Here is an 18,489-nt window from a genome sequence, read left to right on the forward strand (position 1 = left end):
TTGCAGAAAGAGGGTTCGGCGGAATATTAATAATCCACGCTTCTGACAGGGTCTTAAAGATAGCTCTCCAGAAGGTCTGCAGTTTTTGGCATTCCCAGAACATATGACCAAGAGTGCCTTTCTCGCTTTTACATCTTGGGCACGCCTCATCCAATCCTGGAAACAACTTTGCGAGTTTACTGTTTGACAAATGAAGTCTRTGAACCACCTTAAATTGTATTAAACCATGTCTGATACATATTGATGAATCATGAATAAGCCTTGCTGCCTGCTGCCACTCTAACTCAGTTATTCTCAATCTCATCTCCAGCTGCCACTGTTCTTTAATTTTGTCTAATGAGGGTGCAGCCACTGTATGAATTAATGCGTATACCTTCGATGTGGCCCCTCTCTGCTTGGGGTCCACCTCCAGGCACTCGTCAATCCAACTGGAGTGTCTGTGAGAAGTGTTTTTTAACAAAACTCCGCCAAATGATTCCTGCAGCTGTTGAAAGGACACAAGATGCCCGTCTTTGAACAGGTCTCCTACAGTCCTTATCCCTTTATTTGCCCAGGCATGGAAAGCAGAGTCAATTAGAGAAGGAGGGAACAAAGCATTCATTGATATGGGAGCTGTTAGGAGACCTTGTTTTTGTTTGAGATGGATCCTATCCAGTGTTGATTTCTAACTCAACACTCAGTCTACTGTTGATTTAGATAGCTTATATAGTAGGGTGCCCCACAGTTGACTCATGGTTGCTAAAACCTTTACCAGACTGACTGATTTTAGTGACATAGTGGGTGTAAAATATTGAATAAAATGTTGTGCCACATGACTGGCTTTATTTTCACTCTTATATTTAACTTTATGACACACAAAACTACAAATGAATCGTCCTTATTGACTCCAGGTGCATTCTGGGTAAAGCTTGTCACTAACGTCATCATCAGTCACTTGGCAACAAATAGCAAACTAGCTAGAGCTACGGAACGTTAGCATGTTTTGAATTAGTGACCAGTAGCCTCTTGTTTCTGTTCTTCTCTTGGTTTGTTGTACTTCATGTCAGATGGACTTCAAAATGACATAGTCGCTCTCTGTGGTGGTGAAACTTGTTAGCTCCGCAATGCGGGCATGTCCATGTTGTAAAGTTAAATTATCATGAGCTTCATTATTTGGGCCCGGTCATTAGCCCCGCCCCCCGGCCGACGCCGTCATGTTCCGCTACTGCGTCACATGTTTGGCTGAGGAGCGGAGGCAGCAGTATGACGTCTTGTCTGGAGCTTATTATAACATGGTAAGTTCCATGTTAAAATGATCATGTTTTTGACTATTTCTTATGGAGGCATTAATTTTTCGTTTACGCAAAAGTATGGATTCATATACATAGTTTGCTTAACGTACGTTTATTTGTTTGGATATCACGGTATATATGACTGTTTATTATCTTAACCGAACATTAAAACTGTCAGGAAAATCTGGAGGCCATTTGAGTTAACATATTTAGCTACGTGGTCGTTTCCTTTAAGTTTTTGGCTGTAGACTGCAAAACGGGGGAGTGGCTGTTCTGGACCATTGGCTTGATCTAAGCCACAGGTGTCAAACTCCAGTCCTGGAGGGCCACTGTCCTGCAACAGTTAGATGTGCCGCTGCTGCACCACACCTGAATACAATAATTAGGTGATTAGCAGGACTCTGGAGAACATTTCTACACAATGAGGAGGGAATTAAGCCATTTGACTCTGGTGTTTTGTACCTGTGRCACATCTAAAAACTGCCAAAATGTTTATATTTGTCAGTGTGTCTTTGTTGGTGACTGAAGCCTGTTATGATGACTTCAACACATTTCTTCAGACAGGTTGGCACGACTTTTAATGATGTCCACATTTTTTTCTATAAGCTGACTAATTTCTTTAGTAATTATTTCTGACTTTTTTATGCTTTGTCTTGTAAACCGGGTGGGCAGAGTAATTTGAATGACTATGACGGTGACACACACACAGGTGAGTCTGATTAGTTTTGCTCACACTACTTTTTAAAATATTTATTATCCTAATGTTTCTGCTATATTTCTTGTTTTTCTTTCCAGACTGGAAGTCTTCCTCCTTCATATTGGTGAAAACAAGAGCAGCACCAAAGACACTTCACTATCTGTGACTACAAGACCACCCATGGCCGCTTCCAATGAACCTTTAAAGCTTCACCTTCAGTGCAAAGTACCATGAATGTATGACCTTTGTTGTATATTGCTGTCGGTGCTGTTTGATGTTTTGAAATAAAAGTATAATATGTTCTGCGAATGGTGCTGGTGTTTTTGTAGCATCTAATGTCTTAAAATGAATTTGGAGATTTTTGATGGCCAGTAGTTTCTGGGGGAACATAAGTTTTATTTGCTCTACTGACTTTTATTTTGGAGTGAATTGACAGAAAGGTGGGTAATGAGAGAAGGGGAAGACCGGGAAGCGAACCCACGACAGCCGCATTGAAAATTAGAGCCTTCATATGTAGGCTGTGCTTATGGGGATAAAGAAGGTTATGGCAGGTGGTTTTAACGTAAAATTAGCGTCGCCACTCTTACGTTCCAGATATTTGAAATTGGTTTATGACCAGACATTTTATTTAATTAAGACGTCTCTCATTGCATTCTGACTAACATAAATGAAGATGTACCATTAAGTTGTACGGAGGTTCCAATTCAAGATATTTGCAATTACTGACTATCTGAAACATAAATGTTCTGTGGTGATCTGTGTTTTTCTGTTATTTTGAGGTTTTCTGTGTCCTGTTTCCCCTGTGAGTCTCTGTGTCGTCCTGATTGTTCCCAGCTGTGTCTCGTTTCTTTGATTACCCTCCCAGTGTACAGTGGCGCAAAAAGTGGGTATGCAGGGTATGCAACGCATAGGGGCGCAGCACCAGAGGGGGCGCAAAAAACCCAGTCTGGAGGGGGCTTTACGCTCCTTCACCTCGCGCACAAAACGAGGCAAATGTAGCGAGTTTTACCCTTCATGTATCGTCGCCTAGGGGGGGAGTGTCGCTCCCTCACCCTGACGTTCCTTCCCGTGGGGGTGGGGGTGATGGGGGGCGCCGATTTATGTTTTCGCATCCACCTAAATAATGTGTAGTTGCGCCACTGCCAGTGTATTTAGTCTCACCTGTTGTCTTTGTGTCGGATCCTCGTTGTGTAACCTCGTGCTGCCTGTTGTTCCGTTCTGTGGATATTTAATTAAATCATTCATCACTTCAACCTGGGTCTGCCTGCGTCCTCCCTCACCTCAACAACCACAAATCATGACATGTTCGTCACCTCGAAAGAAATTTTGAACGGTCAAATTGCCTGATATCAAAAATTCTGATAATGTTAGACACCAGAATGTAGATGCAGTTGTGCAAAATTATCCCTCAGGATAATTAAAATGCAGTTGTGCTTCGTCAAAAAGTATTTTATTTAGATATCAAAAATGTAAATCAGACGAAGCCGAATGAAAGACGGACCAAGCAGGTTTTATGCTAAAACGGCCTGCCATACACGTCTCCAGAGGGCGGTGGCGCATTCGTGTTGCATTACTAATAAAATTATATGGCTCTTATCTGACAGGCGTGGTTCGGCCTTACCTGTCTGATTCACAGAGGAACGAGTTCCGATGGTGCGAAATGTGAAAGATTTTATTTTAATGAATGAGTTCAGATGAAAAAGCCAGTGATAAATGATTTTGTGAAATTAATACCCCAAAAATCTAGTTCTTATTAAAAGCTATAAAATGCATCATAACTGAAAGTCTTCCTTTTATCTAAAACTGGAAGGAACGTTTGTCAAGGCTTGTGGTTCTTTTGTGAGAGAGTTTTTGTGCAGTAGCCAACAGGAAGGTTTCAACCACTATAGTCAAACTACAGTTACAGATGTGTGAAGTCTTACAGAAGAATTCAGACCTGCTGAAATGTTTCACATTTGTCATGTTTCACGCACAAACTCCTTTGGACTTAAACAAGACAGACCAACACAAATTACTGTACAATTGTGAGATGAAAAAAAAAGATCCATGGCTCACTAGAAGTGTGTGACTATATTTTGATATTGATCCGACACCCAGGTGTCGGATTGGCAGTATTGCCAATACACATATCGACACTTTTATTTTTAAAATTCGATAAATCATCAAACTTCTGACCTTTAGATGTTTTTGTGTCTCCCCTTCCCCTTTCAATTATTTTCTTAAAATCTAGAATAGAAATTGGAGAAAGTTTATACAAAATACTTTAATACAATATTAATATAATTCATAGAAACAATAGAAAACAGAACAAATTTGTGTGTAAATTTTCCTAAATAAAGTGCAAAAGATATTATCATCTGAGAGCAAATCACAACCTTTTAGAGGCGGAGCTGAGAAACTACAATTCTATGAATAAAAAAAATAAATACATTTGAGAGGGAATCTGAAACTAAAGTAACGATCCTACCGTTCTAGTATGGATCTGATACCTTATCAACATTATCAATATTTTGGATCAAACTGCCCACTTATTGTTAATTAAATTTGACAAAATCAAAATAATTGGGTTTATTTGTAAATTTGTTTTCAGCCCTAAAGTCAGTTTTGTTATAACTCCGCCTCTCCGTAGCCAGAGCTGCAGATCCGTTGAGGTCTGACCAGTTTTAAACATCAAGCATCTTTTTTTTTTTTCTTGTGCTTTTTTTAGACTTCCTCTCTCTTAAGCAGAAACACTTTGATGAATGTCTGGAATTATGTTCATGTGTCACTGCTGATGATCAGGAGTGACTGGTTTATTTTTGATTCGTGAAGATTGAGCAGATAGTACACCAAGATGAATGTCAAACAAGAACTAAACCCTCACTTCTGCGAAATAAGACAATTAGATTTTAGCCCAGACTTTGACAAGGCCACTGTGCTTGTTTTTGTACAGGCGAACCTTCTGCTGTGTTTTGCTGTGTTACCTAAAGCAGCATGTCGTTTTGCCTCCGTCTGTTTTCTCAGAGTTGTTGTGAACGGAGTCAAGTGAGAAGTTGTTCTCGATTCTGTTTAATCTTTTACTGTGCTCTTGGAGCAACTTTGGGTCGGTTAGACAAACTTGGGAAGGTCAACTGTTCCGTGATTTTTGTGGAAAAACGGTTTGTTGCGGTTTGTTTGAGTCCAAAAACATAGGAGTAGATTTGCAACATTTTCTATCTGTTCTCGAATCTCTTCACGCGGGAAGATGATGCGTTGCTTTTTCAGACTGTGTCGCCTCCTTCCTGTTGCTCTGACAGGTTCTGCTAAAAGTATTAATTTATTCCACATCTCAGGCAGCATTCCAGCTGGTGAAAGGTGAAACTGAACACATCTATCCAAAAACACGTTTAAAGGTCATAACTGACCACGTCCATGTCTCTGTAATGGACGCTGAATGAGAGAAGAATGTACCATCACAGGTCAGATGTCTGGAGGGAATGTGGAGGTGAAGAACATCCAGTCAGCTCAGCATTGGCTACCTTTGAATTTAGAATAATGTGTTTTCAGTGGTTAATTATTTGAATAATCTATCAGAAGTCTACGAAACAGGATCAATTTGTTTCTCAGAACAGAATTTATTACCATTTGTACAGATTTAGTATAAGCACATTGAAATTCTTGTTTATCCAACTCAAGAATAGTGAAGGTTTTTTTAAAAAGATAGAACATAAATATAAGATAAAACAGACACATAAAAACCTATTGACCTGTTGAATGATCTTTATAACAGATTTAAACGAGCAAGGAGAATTTCTGAAGAAGTCTCAGACTGAAGATTTATTCAGCATCAGTAATATGATCACACTTCCATCAGAATTACATGAAAAATACTACAGAAAGCACAATTTATGTGATCAAAAAGGATTTAGTGAACATTACGCTACGGCTTATTTTCAAAAGATTCCAATAAAAAACACGGGGAAAAAAAAATATTGCAAAAAAAATTCCACAAACCACTATTAGAGATAGGAACCTTTAAGAACAAGAAAATGAAGTTATTGAACATTAAGTTAACATTTATGTAAAGTTTAATGGTCCTTCAGGAGAATAAGGAAAGGCACTAAATTTGAACACTGACTAGACGTCTCCCCTCTTCAATGCAAGAAGGAAGAGAAAAGGAAACATTTCAAGTTTCAGAGCCACCTTAGTCAATTTCACTGGCACCAGGAAAACACATTAGAAAAAGAAGAAGGCCTTACTGTGGTCTGGATCTTGTGTCAATGAACCAGACTGCCTCTAAACCTGGAGTTCTGATGCTCATCTCCTGGGTTGCTTACTGGGAAATTCCCAGCACAGCAGCTGGACAAACAGGGATTAAAGATACTTGTGTGCAGCAGGGAGGGACTGGTTTCCTCTGGTTCATGCTTTGGGTGTTTGGACAGAATCCTATCTTGGTTTTGTAACTGACTGACAAACAGCGAAGAAATGCTCTGTTGCTGTGTTTCCATGGACCGTGTAACCGCACAATTTAACATATTAATTCATTTAAGTTTATTTGATGGGGACAGACATCAATAAACTCGACATAGACAACCTGGACAGAACAGCAGTCCCATGTTTGTGTCATAGTGCTTGTATCAACAGCTATCAAACCACATGTCAAAAATAAATTTGGTTGATTGAAACATAACAATTTCGAAACAACTCATTCGATGAGTTTTTTGGCACTAGGATGACGTTTTCCCAAGACAGCAATAGGAACACATTTTTCGCATGACATCAGTCACACGATCAACAACAGGAAACAAACTTTTCATGTGCGACAAACAGCAAAATGTACAGTGCCAACAAAAACATTCATCACTAACAGATTTCCTGAGCTCAGAGCAAAGGATTGTTGCTAAGTTGACTCTGAGCCAAGAGATTCTGGATATATATGTCATGGGATTGATCAGCCAATCAGAACCAGCCGGAGGAAACACGCAGCCAATAAGAAAAAAGAAACATTTTATTTACAGGTGTTTGACTCATTCAGAGATGGGGAATGCAGACAAGCTCTCTGTCACATGAAAGGCTTCAAACATGAAACCATTTGACTGAATAAAAACACAAACTCACCTCAGAGTTTAAAGCATTAATCACTATTTTAATTTACAAACAAATATGGATAATTACTATTTATAAGAAAACATAATGAGATGATCCTTCATATTCAGATAGTATGACAGATATTCAGACAATACTAAGAGAAGAGATCACTTCAGGTTCATAAAAATATTATTACATTTAAGATTCGCAAGACCGCTAATAGTATCCACGGATATTCAAAGCACTTATTGGGTGGAGGTAGTTAGGGAAGGTGAAAGGTCACATTATGAGTCTCCTATGCTCTACACCAACCTGTTTATGAGATTTGCTCATAGCCCAAGAACCTTGCAGACCTTTCCTACGTCTTCTGAGAAAGGTCAGAGGGTGGAACCTAGAGTTAAAGCTACAGTAGTGATTGGGTTTTCAGAGGATTATTTGGGTGTTGCTTGTGTATCTGTAATTGATCACTTTGTATTGAGTCTGACTGTCTGAGAAATGCTGGTTGATTGACAGTGTATTCTTGTAACAGCAGCTCTGTGGATCTCACTATATCACGGCGCACTTCTTCTTGACCTTCTGGTTGGGAGCGGTCACAGAACACATCACCACCCTGACGGCTTCGTCAAACACGGTCTTGAGGCCGCGCTGCGTCAGAGCCGAGCACTCCAGGTATTTCATCGCACCTAGTTTGAGGCAAGAACAAGGAAAACATGTCCATTGTATTTCCAGAATGCTTTATCCTTCTGTGTCAAATCAAGTTTTCAAATGACATGTGCATCTCAGTAAGTTTGAATATCATCACCTAAGAGTTGATCTACTTCAGTAACTCAACTTTAAACAATGAAAGTCTTTGCACATCACTCTCTCGACCTAACACAAACCTGTAGCTGAGTTTCTATTAACCATCAAATTGCGCAAGCTGAAGTTGCAAAAATACATTTGCTTAATGGAAACACACCGATTTCTAAAAAAAATGTTGTTTTGGTTCTAGGATGAGGTGGTTTTTCAGCTGTATACAAACAGATGTATTTTGCAAAACTGCAACAGAAACACTTTTTTTGCATCACACGAGTCACGTGATCAACAGCCGGATGTTACTACTGGCAAAGATGACAAAGAAGACGACAGGAAGTGGTATCAAGATGATGTTTTTTGTCTGTTTTCCCATCGTTCAGCTGACTCCACCAGAACTCCCACAGCATCAGTAAGTTTGAACACAACTCTTACAGAGTTGTAAAATCTGTAAAATGGCCGATGATGCCTGAATAAGACGCCGGCACCTCCTCTGATTGGCTGATAGATAATGATGGCTGAATTATGAATATATCTCATGTAACAATTTCAATCCATCCCTGCCAAGATTTGCAATGACTTATTGTATGAACAAGCTTATTCATGTGTGATTTTAATTTAATTTCTTATTTAACGCAAACACTACAATTGTGAAACTATCTTTTCTTCAACATTAGCAGAATATAGACAAATATTTGCGCTGATTTGTAATGGAAATGCAGCTGGTGTGTGGTGGAGTCCAGCCCAGGCCACGCCTTCAAACTCTTAAATTTGCTTCACGATCTTCTTAATTCTGCAGGAATTCCTGTTGCTTGTCTATTTTTGCCTGTTACATTTTAAACTTCCTATTAATACGGTTGGACACAGAACTGTTCTGAGGTGTTAGGTCACACGTCTTCCTCATGAGTGCACAGGCCATAGCATAACATTGTATTTCTCTTATATAGCATTAACATTTTCTGAGAAACTACATTTTGGGTTTTGGATTTTTATTACGTATGACTAATAAACATTTGAATAGTTCTGAGTAATAATCTCCAAAATGAATTGAAATAAGTACATGATTTATACTGCAGTGAACACTGAATCTATGCACACTTCTTGCTACACTCAAACTAACCAATTTTTTAAAAAGAAAAGTCACTCTAAACTCATGTTTTAAATGTTTTAATGCTGAACATGTGTTGGTGCATGTGTGGACTGGACGACTGACCTATTTCCTTGGTCAAGGCCAAACCCTCGGGGTAGGTGACGGGACAGAGGTCCTTCTCCTTCAGCTTTTCAATCATGTCCTTGTCGTCCCTCAGGTCAGACTTGGTGCCCACCAGGATCATGGGGGTGTTGGGGCAGTGGTGCTTCAGCTCCACACTCCACTGCAGGAACAGCCAGCAGGATGTTTTCAGACCAACTGACACGACAGCAGCAGGATCTGTTTCCTTTCGTTCTTTAGCAATGTCTTATTAATATAGAACATTTCAGCAGCAAGACGGATCAAAGTGCTTCACATGATGAAAACATGAGACCATAACTAAATGTACCATCACCGAATATACATCAAATATATGAATGAATCAATGATTTGGTAATTATTTATTGAAGAAACTCTAAGCTGGTGGGTTTTGAGCCGTGATTTAAAGGAAGTCAGTGTTTCAGCTGTTTTGAATATTTCTGGTAGTTTATTCCAGATTTGTGGTGCATAGAAGCTGAATGCTGTTTGTCCATGTTTGGTTCTGCTTCTATAAATGCAGAGTAAACTAGAACCAGGAGTGGGGGTGTACGGGCTGCTGTTTTCTGACCGATCGCCAATTACTGCTCTTTAAGAACACTGGCCTGCCAATTCTAATTTTGGTAGATCAGTTTTCGGTCTGAAATGAAAGAAAATAAGTCGGTGAGTTGGTGACAGTGCTGTGATTATTGTTAAACATGCAGGCATGACCTGGTGGGTCAATCAGTCAAACCTTTCTGACAGACGAGCAGAAGAGGACAGTGGCTGATTTTTAGACCATTGCTCAGGAAGAAAAGATTGATGGATGATATCAGCTTCACTTGTAAGTATCGGCCAATTACCGATCTCCAAAAATGAAGGAAAAGACCCAAATGCTCTCAAAGGTTGATGTATGGATCAATACTAACCTATCAATACTTGAGCTTTATGCTTTAAAACTGTTTCTCAAATCAAAAAATTTATACTTTTGGTACTTTAGTTGTTTTAGGTAAACGTTTCACAGTGGAAAGAAACAAAACTGTTGAGATTTTATTGTTTGTAAAACCAGTATGTTTACGATGTCTATATTCAAAACATATATGAAATGCATTTACTGCATTTGCAAATTCCATGAAAACCTCCGATATGTCAAAATGTCACATTATACGAATTTCTATTATATGTAGAACTTCATTTATTCATTTAGGTCATTTCTGTAGGAACATATAGTAATGCAAATATAAAAGTAAATACATAATCAGCTCTGGTGTAACCAGTTGACGTTGCAGGGTCTTACCTTGGTACGGACGTTTTCATAAGAAGCTGGACTGACCACTGAAAAGCAGACCAGGAACACATCCTAAGAAGGGAAAGAAAGAATAAACTTAGTTGTTTGTCTGTGCTCTCTTGCAGATGTATGTAAACCCACCGTCTGAGGGTAGGACAGAGGTCTGAGTCTGTCGTAGTCCTCCTGTCCTGCTGTGTCCCACAGACCCAGGGACACTGGTTTCCCATCCAGTAGCATACTGGCAGAATAATTATCAAATCTGAAGGGGAAGAGTTTTCAGAAATAAACCGACTTATCTTGGTTGTGACATTTCACCACGTACAACACAAAAACAATAAAGATATTAAAGACATTAAAATCTGCACATTGTCTTTAATAATCCGGACTCTACATTACAGTTGAACATGACCACATCTGGTCACTAGTTGGCGCTGTTTGTTCCGTGTGGTACTTACACTGTGGGGATGTATTCTCCTGGGAAGGCATTGGTGGTGTAGCTGATGAGCAGACATGTTTTACCCACAGCCCTGAGGAGGCAGAGAGAAGACAAGAAGACCAACTGTTCAATATGAAGCACATTTAGATAATACAAACAAGAGCAACACTAGCCTAGCAAAAACCAGCATCTTCTACTGCACTTCTCTTTATCCAAAGCATTTGGGTTGTTGAGAAACGATTGCTAAAACTACAGACAATTCTAAAGCAGCACAGCAAACCAATATCATTGTTCACAACTTCAACTTCGCTGGTTGGTCCGAGTCAAGAGGAGAGAGCCCAGGCTGTGCTGGAAGTGAAACAGTTTTTGCAATGGACAGACTAGCATAGCACAGTGCAGGAATAATTAATAAAAGTCTTCAAAACTCCAAAATTTCTAGATTCGCACTGAAAATAATTTCTGACCTATTGTTCAAATGTCTGCTTTTTGGTTTCTGTTATAACCAGGATATGTTATAATCTCTACCATCCACAAACTGGTACCAAACACCAATGAGGGGCTGTGAAAGACGGCAGATGACCTAAGAGGTAAGATCATCACCAAGATAGGAAAACATGGCCTCTGTCTTATGCTAGCGCTATGTGATTAAGAAACATACTGTTGCTATGTCCAAAGTTTTACATGCTAAGCCAAAGGAAATGGCCTGGAAGTCCCACAGTCAGAGTGGTAAACAATCCAAAGTAAGGTTGAGAAAGAACCGGGTCAAGACTCTGTGGGACATTCAAGCCCAGAAAGGTCAGCGGTACCAAATCTCAAAACTGTACCAAGGGATCAAAGAGGAAATAACTGCCGAAAGTCAAGACCAAACTGCAACCATGACTTTCGTTTTTTCAAGGAGGAACTTCTGAGATCTGAGTCAAGAAGAGCAGAGTCCCAGAAAACGCTAAGATGTAGGAGAACATTTAATCTCCTAAACCTGCTGAGGTTTAGGAGATTGAATGTTGTTTAGGTTTATGTCCATGATAAAGAGGGGATTACATTTTTATTTGAGTTTGGCCACAAATGTAAAATATGCTTCCTCACAAAAAGCATGAAAATAACCTGATTATTATTGTACACTTTCACTATCGCTTGCTGTAAGGGAACAGTGACAGTAACTGCTGCAGTACAGAACCGACTGGACCTTCTGTCTGCCTACTTCCTGTCTGAGTCCCGTCATTAAAGGCCACTAGTTCCAAACAAGAAGAGTAAGAAAAAGTGAAGGTATTTAAAATCTTTCTTTTGAAGTTGAATATTTTTCTTATAAATAAAGGTGTACAGTCGTCACTGAAAACGTTGCTGCAGCTGATGTTGCTCACCTAACCTGATAAAAACATATAAAATATGTTTGTAAAGAGCCACAGGTAATGGTGTCTATTAATGTTCAGCCTGGCACCTCCAGCAAGTGAAAAAACCTGTTCCACCATGACTGTACAACATGAGGATAAACTAGTTTGGACTGGTGGAACTGTTTTCATGAGCGCTATTTTGTGACCCAGAAAACAATTTAATCAGCCTTTTCTTTCTCTGTCTGGCTCTTTTATATCAGAAAATAATCAGAAATGACACTTTAATGTCTAATAAAGACAAAAAATACAACATTTTACACTAATGTGAGCTGCTTTGTGATTATTTGATATGAGAACCATTTTCTTTGCCTTTATCTGGTTATGGTTTACATACAAACTAGTTTGATTTTTAAAGTAAATATTAGAGAGGGGGAAAAACGGCTTCTGTTGGCCATGTTTGTTTTTTTGTTAAAATACATTATGAGAAGGGAAATATAGGTGAGAAGGGAAAACTGAAAAGTCACTTACCCATCCCCCACCACCACACACTTAATGGAATTTTGCATCAGACACAGCGAGCAGGTCGCCTGGACAAAAGGAGGATGAACAGGAATCTGTTGTCCTAAACGCGAAGCAACCGGAGGAAAAGCTTCTGGAGAGACTCATCCATGCTCTGCTTCAGGACGAGAGACTGCAGCACCAATTATTGGACTTCCTCTCCAGTACCAGGAACAACACCCTGATTTATCTCTGGAATCTTGCTCAGGTGTTGTCTTTTGGAAAGAATTTCATTCATGCAGATGTCTGCACAGTTCGCAGAACAAAGCAAAATGTCTGACAAGCATTGAACTGTGATGCTCATCAAAGGGGCAGTGTTGAGTAAACTCAATGTTTTTGAGCTTTGCGAGATGTCATAATTCCTTCATGAAAAACACACCTGGAGTGTTGCCTTGATTCGTTAATAAATATTTGAGAAATCCTTTAATCTCCATGGCAACCATTCAGCTGTGCCTGTGTGAATCTAGCTCTGCCTTTTTAGGACGAAGCTCCTCCTCTGAGCTGCAGTTTTCTAACTTTAGAGCTTCTGCCTCACAGTCCAGCTGTGACCTACAGCTCCCTCACTTTAGCTCCTTCAGACTAGCCAACAGAAATTAGCAAACACCCGGTGGAACTGCTACATGTGCTGAGCTCATTGTACGAGCTACTTCTTAGTGCAACTCTGGTAAAAACATAGTTAAAGGGTTAACAGAGGAGCCATGTTGTGATGACTTGCTGAAGACGGACTTTCAGAAAGAGCAAGAGTTTTTAAAGAGACAGAGGCCCAATTCCAACGTGCTAAATTATAGAGTCAAATTTCTTTTAAGTCATATTTGACTTAACATTTGAAGGTTACATACTTTCTTAATTGTGTTATAAAATATCATTATGTGCCTGGAAAACACATGATACAGCCCTTTTAAGAATGCACTTTGATGAAGTCGAGTCTCCAGCAGGGCTGCCTCCTTTTGTAAAGATAAAACAGACCTAAAATAAACAAAACTTTGATATTATTCTGTATTTGCTATGTGCAAGTTCAGAATAACATCAAATCATGTTTGTTGATCCAAGCATTAATAAAGCCTTCTAAGACCTGAGCTCCAATGGTGTGAAAAAGTGTTTCTTCCCTTCCTGATTTCCTGTTTTTCCATGTTTGTCCCACTTCATTGTCTCAAACAAGCAAACACAGAATGCAGTTTTTAAATGAAGGTGTTATTATGGGAGAAAAAAAAGGAAATCAGGAAAAGGACAAACAGTTTTTCACACTGTAAGTTATGTGGTGTGCAAACAGCTGAAGAAAAATATTATATATATATTATATATTTATATATATATAAAATCAGTGAATAAATGAAACACAGGAACATAAGAGCACACAGAGCATGCTCAATGCTCTTTGATTTCGTCACCTGTCATGGTGGCAGACGTTACAGTGCTGTGCTGCCTGGCTTCATGCAGCAGGAGAGAAAGTCAGGGGCGCTCCTGCTTGGCTGCTTCTTGCTTGTTGCTCCTTGGTCAGTGTTCGTAGTTCAGTGTTTACCACTACTGCATTGAATTAATTGCTATGTTTAAAGGTGCAGACAGTTGTGGTTTCTGACATGGGCAAACGCCCAGGGCTTTATGTTTTTAGGAATGGCATGAGACCTCTGTCAAAACAGAATACAGAGTTTCAATTGATAATTATATTGGTTACATTTATTTCTGGGTGTTTTGATGGGAATGTGAATCTTTCAGATCAATTTGAGAAGCAATTTTGATAATATTTCACATTTTATTGTGTCATGCTGGTCTTGGTCTAAAAGTCTTGGTCTTGTCTTGATCTCGATACACTCCAGTCTTGCTCTGGACTTGGTCTCTACAACACTACATGTTGATTTTTCATTGTTTTCTATCATAGTGCACTTTTCTTAATCCACACAGCCAATTCAAAAGTGTTAGATTTCCAGTGTAAATGTTGTATGTTAAAAATACAGTGTTAATTCAACAACATGAGTGTTAGTGAGTGTTAAAGAGTTCCAAAGAGTTAAATACAAAGCAATCCTGTAAAATGTTTATTTCTAAATTAACACCAACAGCAACTCAGTCTGGTTCCTTCCACAATTATAACATATTTGTGACGTCACTTCAGGGAAGGAGCTACAGGTAGTGATGGGCTATCAGATAGCCCATCACTACCTGTAGCTCCTTCCCTGAAGCCAGGCTTCCAGGCTTGTACCGAGTAAAAACGGGGCGTGTCCGATGAAGCCCCGCTTCTAGGCTTGTGTCGTCTTGCTGAAAACCACGTGACAGGCAACAAACGATGCCTCGCATCACCTGGATCACGTGACTGCTTCTTTTTGCGTGAAGGTTTTCAAAATAAAAACGCGGTGAGTGTGCTGTGTCATTGGTTGTTGTCCATTTGGTCGCGTATCAGAGGAGAATATTTGTCTTCAGTGGCTAAAATAAAATGAACATTGACCAACATATTTGATGTGTATTGATGATGGCACTCATCACAATGTAATGTTTGTTACTGGTTTTCTCAATTGTAGATTATGGTTTTTTTTATGACTTTATATTTTTTGTGATTATGTGATGTAATTCTCTTTGAACTGCATTATTGCTGAAACGTGCTACACAAATAAACTTGATTGTCTGAAATGGAGCCAGCAAGAGGAAAATCTCTGACATCTGGGAATACTTTGAGACAATCAATAAAATTCTTCTTAAATAAAATAATTAACCCCTCCAACTCCCAATTTCTCACCTTCTGCAAAGTTCCACTATTATTTGTAGTCTGATTAGTAAAGACATATCAGTACTGCACACCAGAAACAGATTTAATGCTGTTGAAAGACTAAAATTCAACATGCAGCCAAATATAAGGGATCAAAGCCAATTAGAAGTCCAAGAAAAAGTGAATACCCCAACAGGCACTGCACTCCCAAGACACTAAAACATCAAATGTCTTTATTGTCAAATCTGTCTATGACATAAATGAAACCCCAACACAACCACTGATGTTAAATATATACCAGGATTAGATTAGCTACAAATCATTTTAATAATTAAAACATATGACAATTAAATGTGGTTTCACTGATTCTCCTGTTACTAAACATGAGTTTGATGAAATCTTTGTGACAATTTTTGTAAGTATGATCCAACTGAGTGACAAGGCTGTTACAGTTTCACCAGCGGATGTCACTAGTGAGTGAATGAAGCATCGAGTAACGAACCTTTATGCAAAGCAAAAGGTTGGAAAGCTTCTTTGCTTCATGAGGTTTCATTTGCCCATCGCTAGATACAGATAGGGAGAGGGTTGCAGCAGATCCAACTTTTACATCACATCAAACTACCCCAGTAGGTTATATAGTAGGGTGCCCTATTGTTGACTCAAGGTTGCTAAAAACTTTACCATACTGACTGATTTTAGTGACATAGTGGGTGTAAAATATTGAATAAAATGTTGTGCCACATGACTGACTTTATTTTCACTCTTATATTTAACTTTATGACACACAAAACTACAAATTAATAGTCCTTATTGACTCCAGGTGCATTCTGGGTAAAGCTTGTCACCAACGTCATCATCAGTCACTTGGCAACAAATAGCAAACTAGCTAGAGCTACGGAACGTTAGCATGTTTTGAATTTCTGTTGTTTCATCATTAGTGACCAGTAGCCTCTTGTTTCTGTTCTTCTCTTGGTTTGTTGTACTTTATGTCAGATGGACTTCAAAATGACATAGTCGCTCTCTGTGGTGGTGAAACTTGTTAGCTCCGCAATGCGGGCATGTCCATGTTGTAAATGAAATTATCATGAGCTTTATTATTTGGGCCCGGTCATGATCTAAGCCACAGGTGTCAAACTCCAGTCCTGGAGGGCCACTGTCCTGCAACAGTTAGATGTGCCGCTGCTGCACCACACCTGAATACAAAAATTAGGTGATTCGCAGGACTCTGGAGAACATATCTACACAGTGAGGAGGCATTTAAGCCATTTGACTCTGGTGTTTTGTACCTGTGGCACATCTAAAAACTGCCAAAATGTTTATATTTGTCAGTGTGTCTTTGTTGGTGACTGAAGCCTGTTATGATGACTTCAATACATTTCTTCAGACAGGTTGGCATGACTTTTAATGCTGTCCACATTTTTTTCTATAAGCTGACTAATTTCTTTAGTAATTCTGACTTTTTTATGCTTTGTCTTGTAAACCGGGTGGGCAGAGTAATTTGAATGACTATGACGGTGACACACACACACAGGTGAGTCTGATTAGTTTTGCTCACATCTTTTTAAAAATATTTATTTATTCTAATGTTTCTGCTATATTTCCTGCTTTTCCTTCCAGGCTGGAAGTCTTCCTCCTTCATGTTGGTGAAAACAAGAGCAGCACCAAAGACACTTCACCATCAGTGATCACAAGACCATCCATGGCAGCTTCCTATGAACTTTCAAAGCTTCACCTTCAGTGCAAAGTACCATGAATGTATGACCTTTTTTGATGTTTTGAAATAAAAGTAGATTATAGATTATATACTGCAAATGGTGCTGGTGCTTTTGTAGATTTAAGTGTCGTCTAATGTCTTTTAAAATTTGGGGAATTATTGATGACTAGTAGTTTCAGGGGGCGGCGGGGGTTTAATTGCTCTAATGGCTTTTATTTGGTAGTAAATTGACCAAAGAAAAAGTGGGTAATGAGAGAAGGGGAAGACCGGGAAATGAACCCACGACAGCCGCATTGAAAACTAGAACCTCCATATGTAGGCTGTGCTTAACCCCTGCACCACTACAGCACACCCTGCCAATAGTATTTTAAAACTCAGATTTCTATGTTAATATATATTTTACACCATTCTGTATTAGATTAACATGTTCATTGTGTTAACTTTTGACAAAATACACTAGTGTTGGGTAAGTCAACACTGTGTGTTTAATTTCAACTACTGTGAATGTTGATTCAACTATATCACAAATAACACTTTCGAAAGTGTAACTTCTACACCATCCAGAATGGACCAATATAGACACTTTCAAAGTGTTGAATTCAACTCTGTAGGAGTTGAATTCAACACTTCCAAATTTGCTGTGTGGATGTGAAATTAATATTCTTTGGAAGAATCCTGTAATATTTTAACAAAACACAAATCCAAGAGAGCTTTGTAAATACTTTATTTGCTTAAAAACCCCCCACTAAAGACACTGCTGTATTGAAAACGATTACAAAGTGTCCAGAATTTATGGCTCTTCAGAGAACCTGTACTAGTTTAGTTTTTCTCATATCATTGGACAGCATTAGGCATGGGCCTGTTACAGTTTAGAAAAATTATAGTTTCCAAAACTGAGAAATCCATTCTTCTATTTACAATGGAGTCCATTTATTAAGTGATTGTGACCTGAGTTTTCTTAGATCTATGAAGATCTTTCAAATGGAAGTCAGACATAATACCACTTCCAGGTTAGCAAGAACACAGAGTGAAGAATGCAACGGCGTGTCAGGTCCATTGAAGATACAAATGTTTTTAAAAAGAAGTACATTTCCTCCAACAACTTGGAAAGTTTGAGACTCATCTCTGAAATTTTCTAGAAGAAACGAGGGAATTTCTGAGCTTGAAACTATAAATTTGCTAGAAAAGTTGAAAATTTGAGATTCATCAGATTCATCAGAAATGTTATATGGAACATGTGGACATTTCTGAGTTTCAAAAGTTGATAATGTTTGACTTTTGAAACTCAGAAACTTCCTCGATTTTTTCCAGAAGATTTCTAAAAGTAATCTAAAAAATTAGGTGGAAATTTACTCCTTTTTCTTTTTTTTCCCCTCCTATGTACAAAATGCTCTGATCCCGCGTGGTAGAAAAGCTAGTTGTAGGAACCTTTGTGCTGTTTCTTCTTCATCCTGGCTGTG

General features: G+C 38.8%; 1 protein-coding gene and 1 long non-coding RNA gene across 3 annotated transcripts in view; one reads left to right on the forward strand and one right to left on the reverse strand.

Moving 5' to 3' along the window:
• LOC108165647 (uncharacterized) overlaps positions 1-10,532 on the forward strand; it is a 14,443-nt gene extending 3,911 nt beyond the window's left edge. Inside the window, exons 2-4 of the long non-coding RNA XR_001775986.1 lie at positions 7,544-7,683; positions 9,114-9,854; positions 10,424-10,532. This is a non-coding gene — a long non-coding RNA (uncharacterized LOC108165647). The remainder of the gene's footprint in view (positions 1-7,543; positions 7,684-9,113; positions 9,855-10,423) is intronic.
• LOC103481975 (ras-related C3 botulinum toxin substrate 1-like) overlaps positions 1-12,845 on the reverse strand; it is an 18,864-nt gene extending 6,019 nt beyond the window's left edge. Inside the window, exons 1-6 of one of the 2 annotated variants that reach the window (XM_008437837.2) lie at positions 12,591-12,845; positions 10,754-10,825; positions 10,440-10,557; positions 10,308-10,370; positions 9,020-9,179; positions 7,573-7,697 (exon numbers count right to left, since the gene is read on the reverse strand). In XM_008437837.2, the coding sequence (XP_008436059.1) occupies positions 7,573-7,697; positions 9,020-9,179; positions 10,308-10,370; positions 10,440-10,557; positions 10,754-10,825; positions 12,591-12,628 (576 nt within the window). In that variant the 5' untranslated portion in view covers positions 12,629-12,845. Of the gene's footprint in view, positions 1-3,129; positions 3,477-7,572; positions 7,698-9,019; positions 9,180-10,307; positions 10,371-10,439; positions 10,558-10,753; positions 10,826-12,590 lie in introns of those variants that run through there. The other variant, XM_008437836.2, reaches the window with a different exon arrangement.
• Between the last annotated feature and the right edge of the window lie 5,644 nt (positions 12,846-18,489).

The sequence above is a fragment of the Poecilia reticulata genome, linkage group LG19, assembly GCF_000633615.1.
Source record: "Poecilia reticulata strain Guanapo linkage group LG19, Guppy_female_1.0+MT, whole genome shotgun sequence".
Lineage (NCBI taxonomy): Eukaryota > Metazoa > Chordata > Actinopteri > Cyprinodontiformes > Poeciliidae > Poecilia > Poecilia reticulata.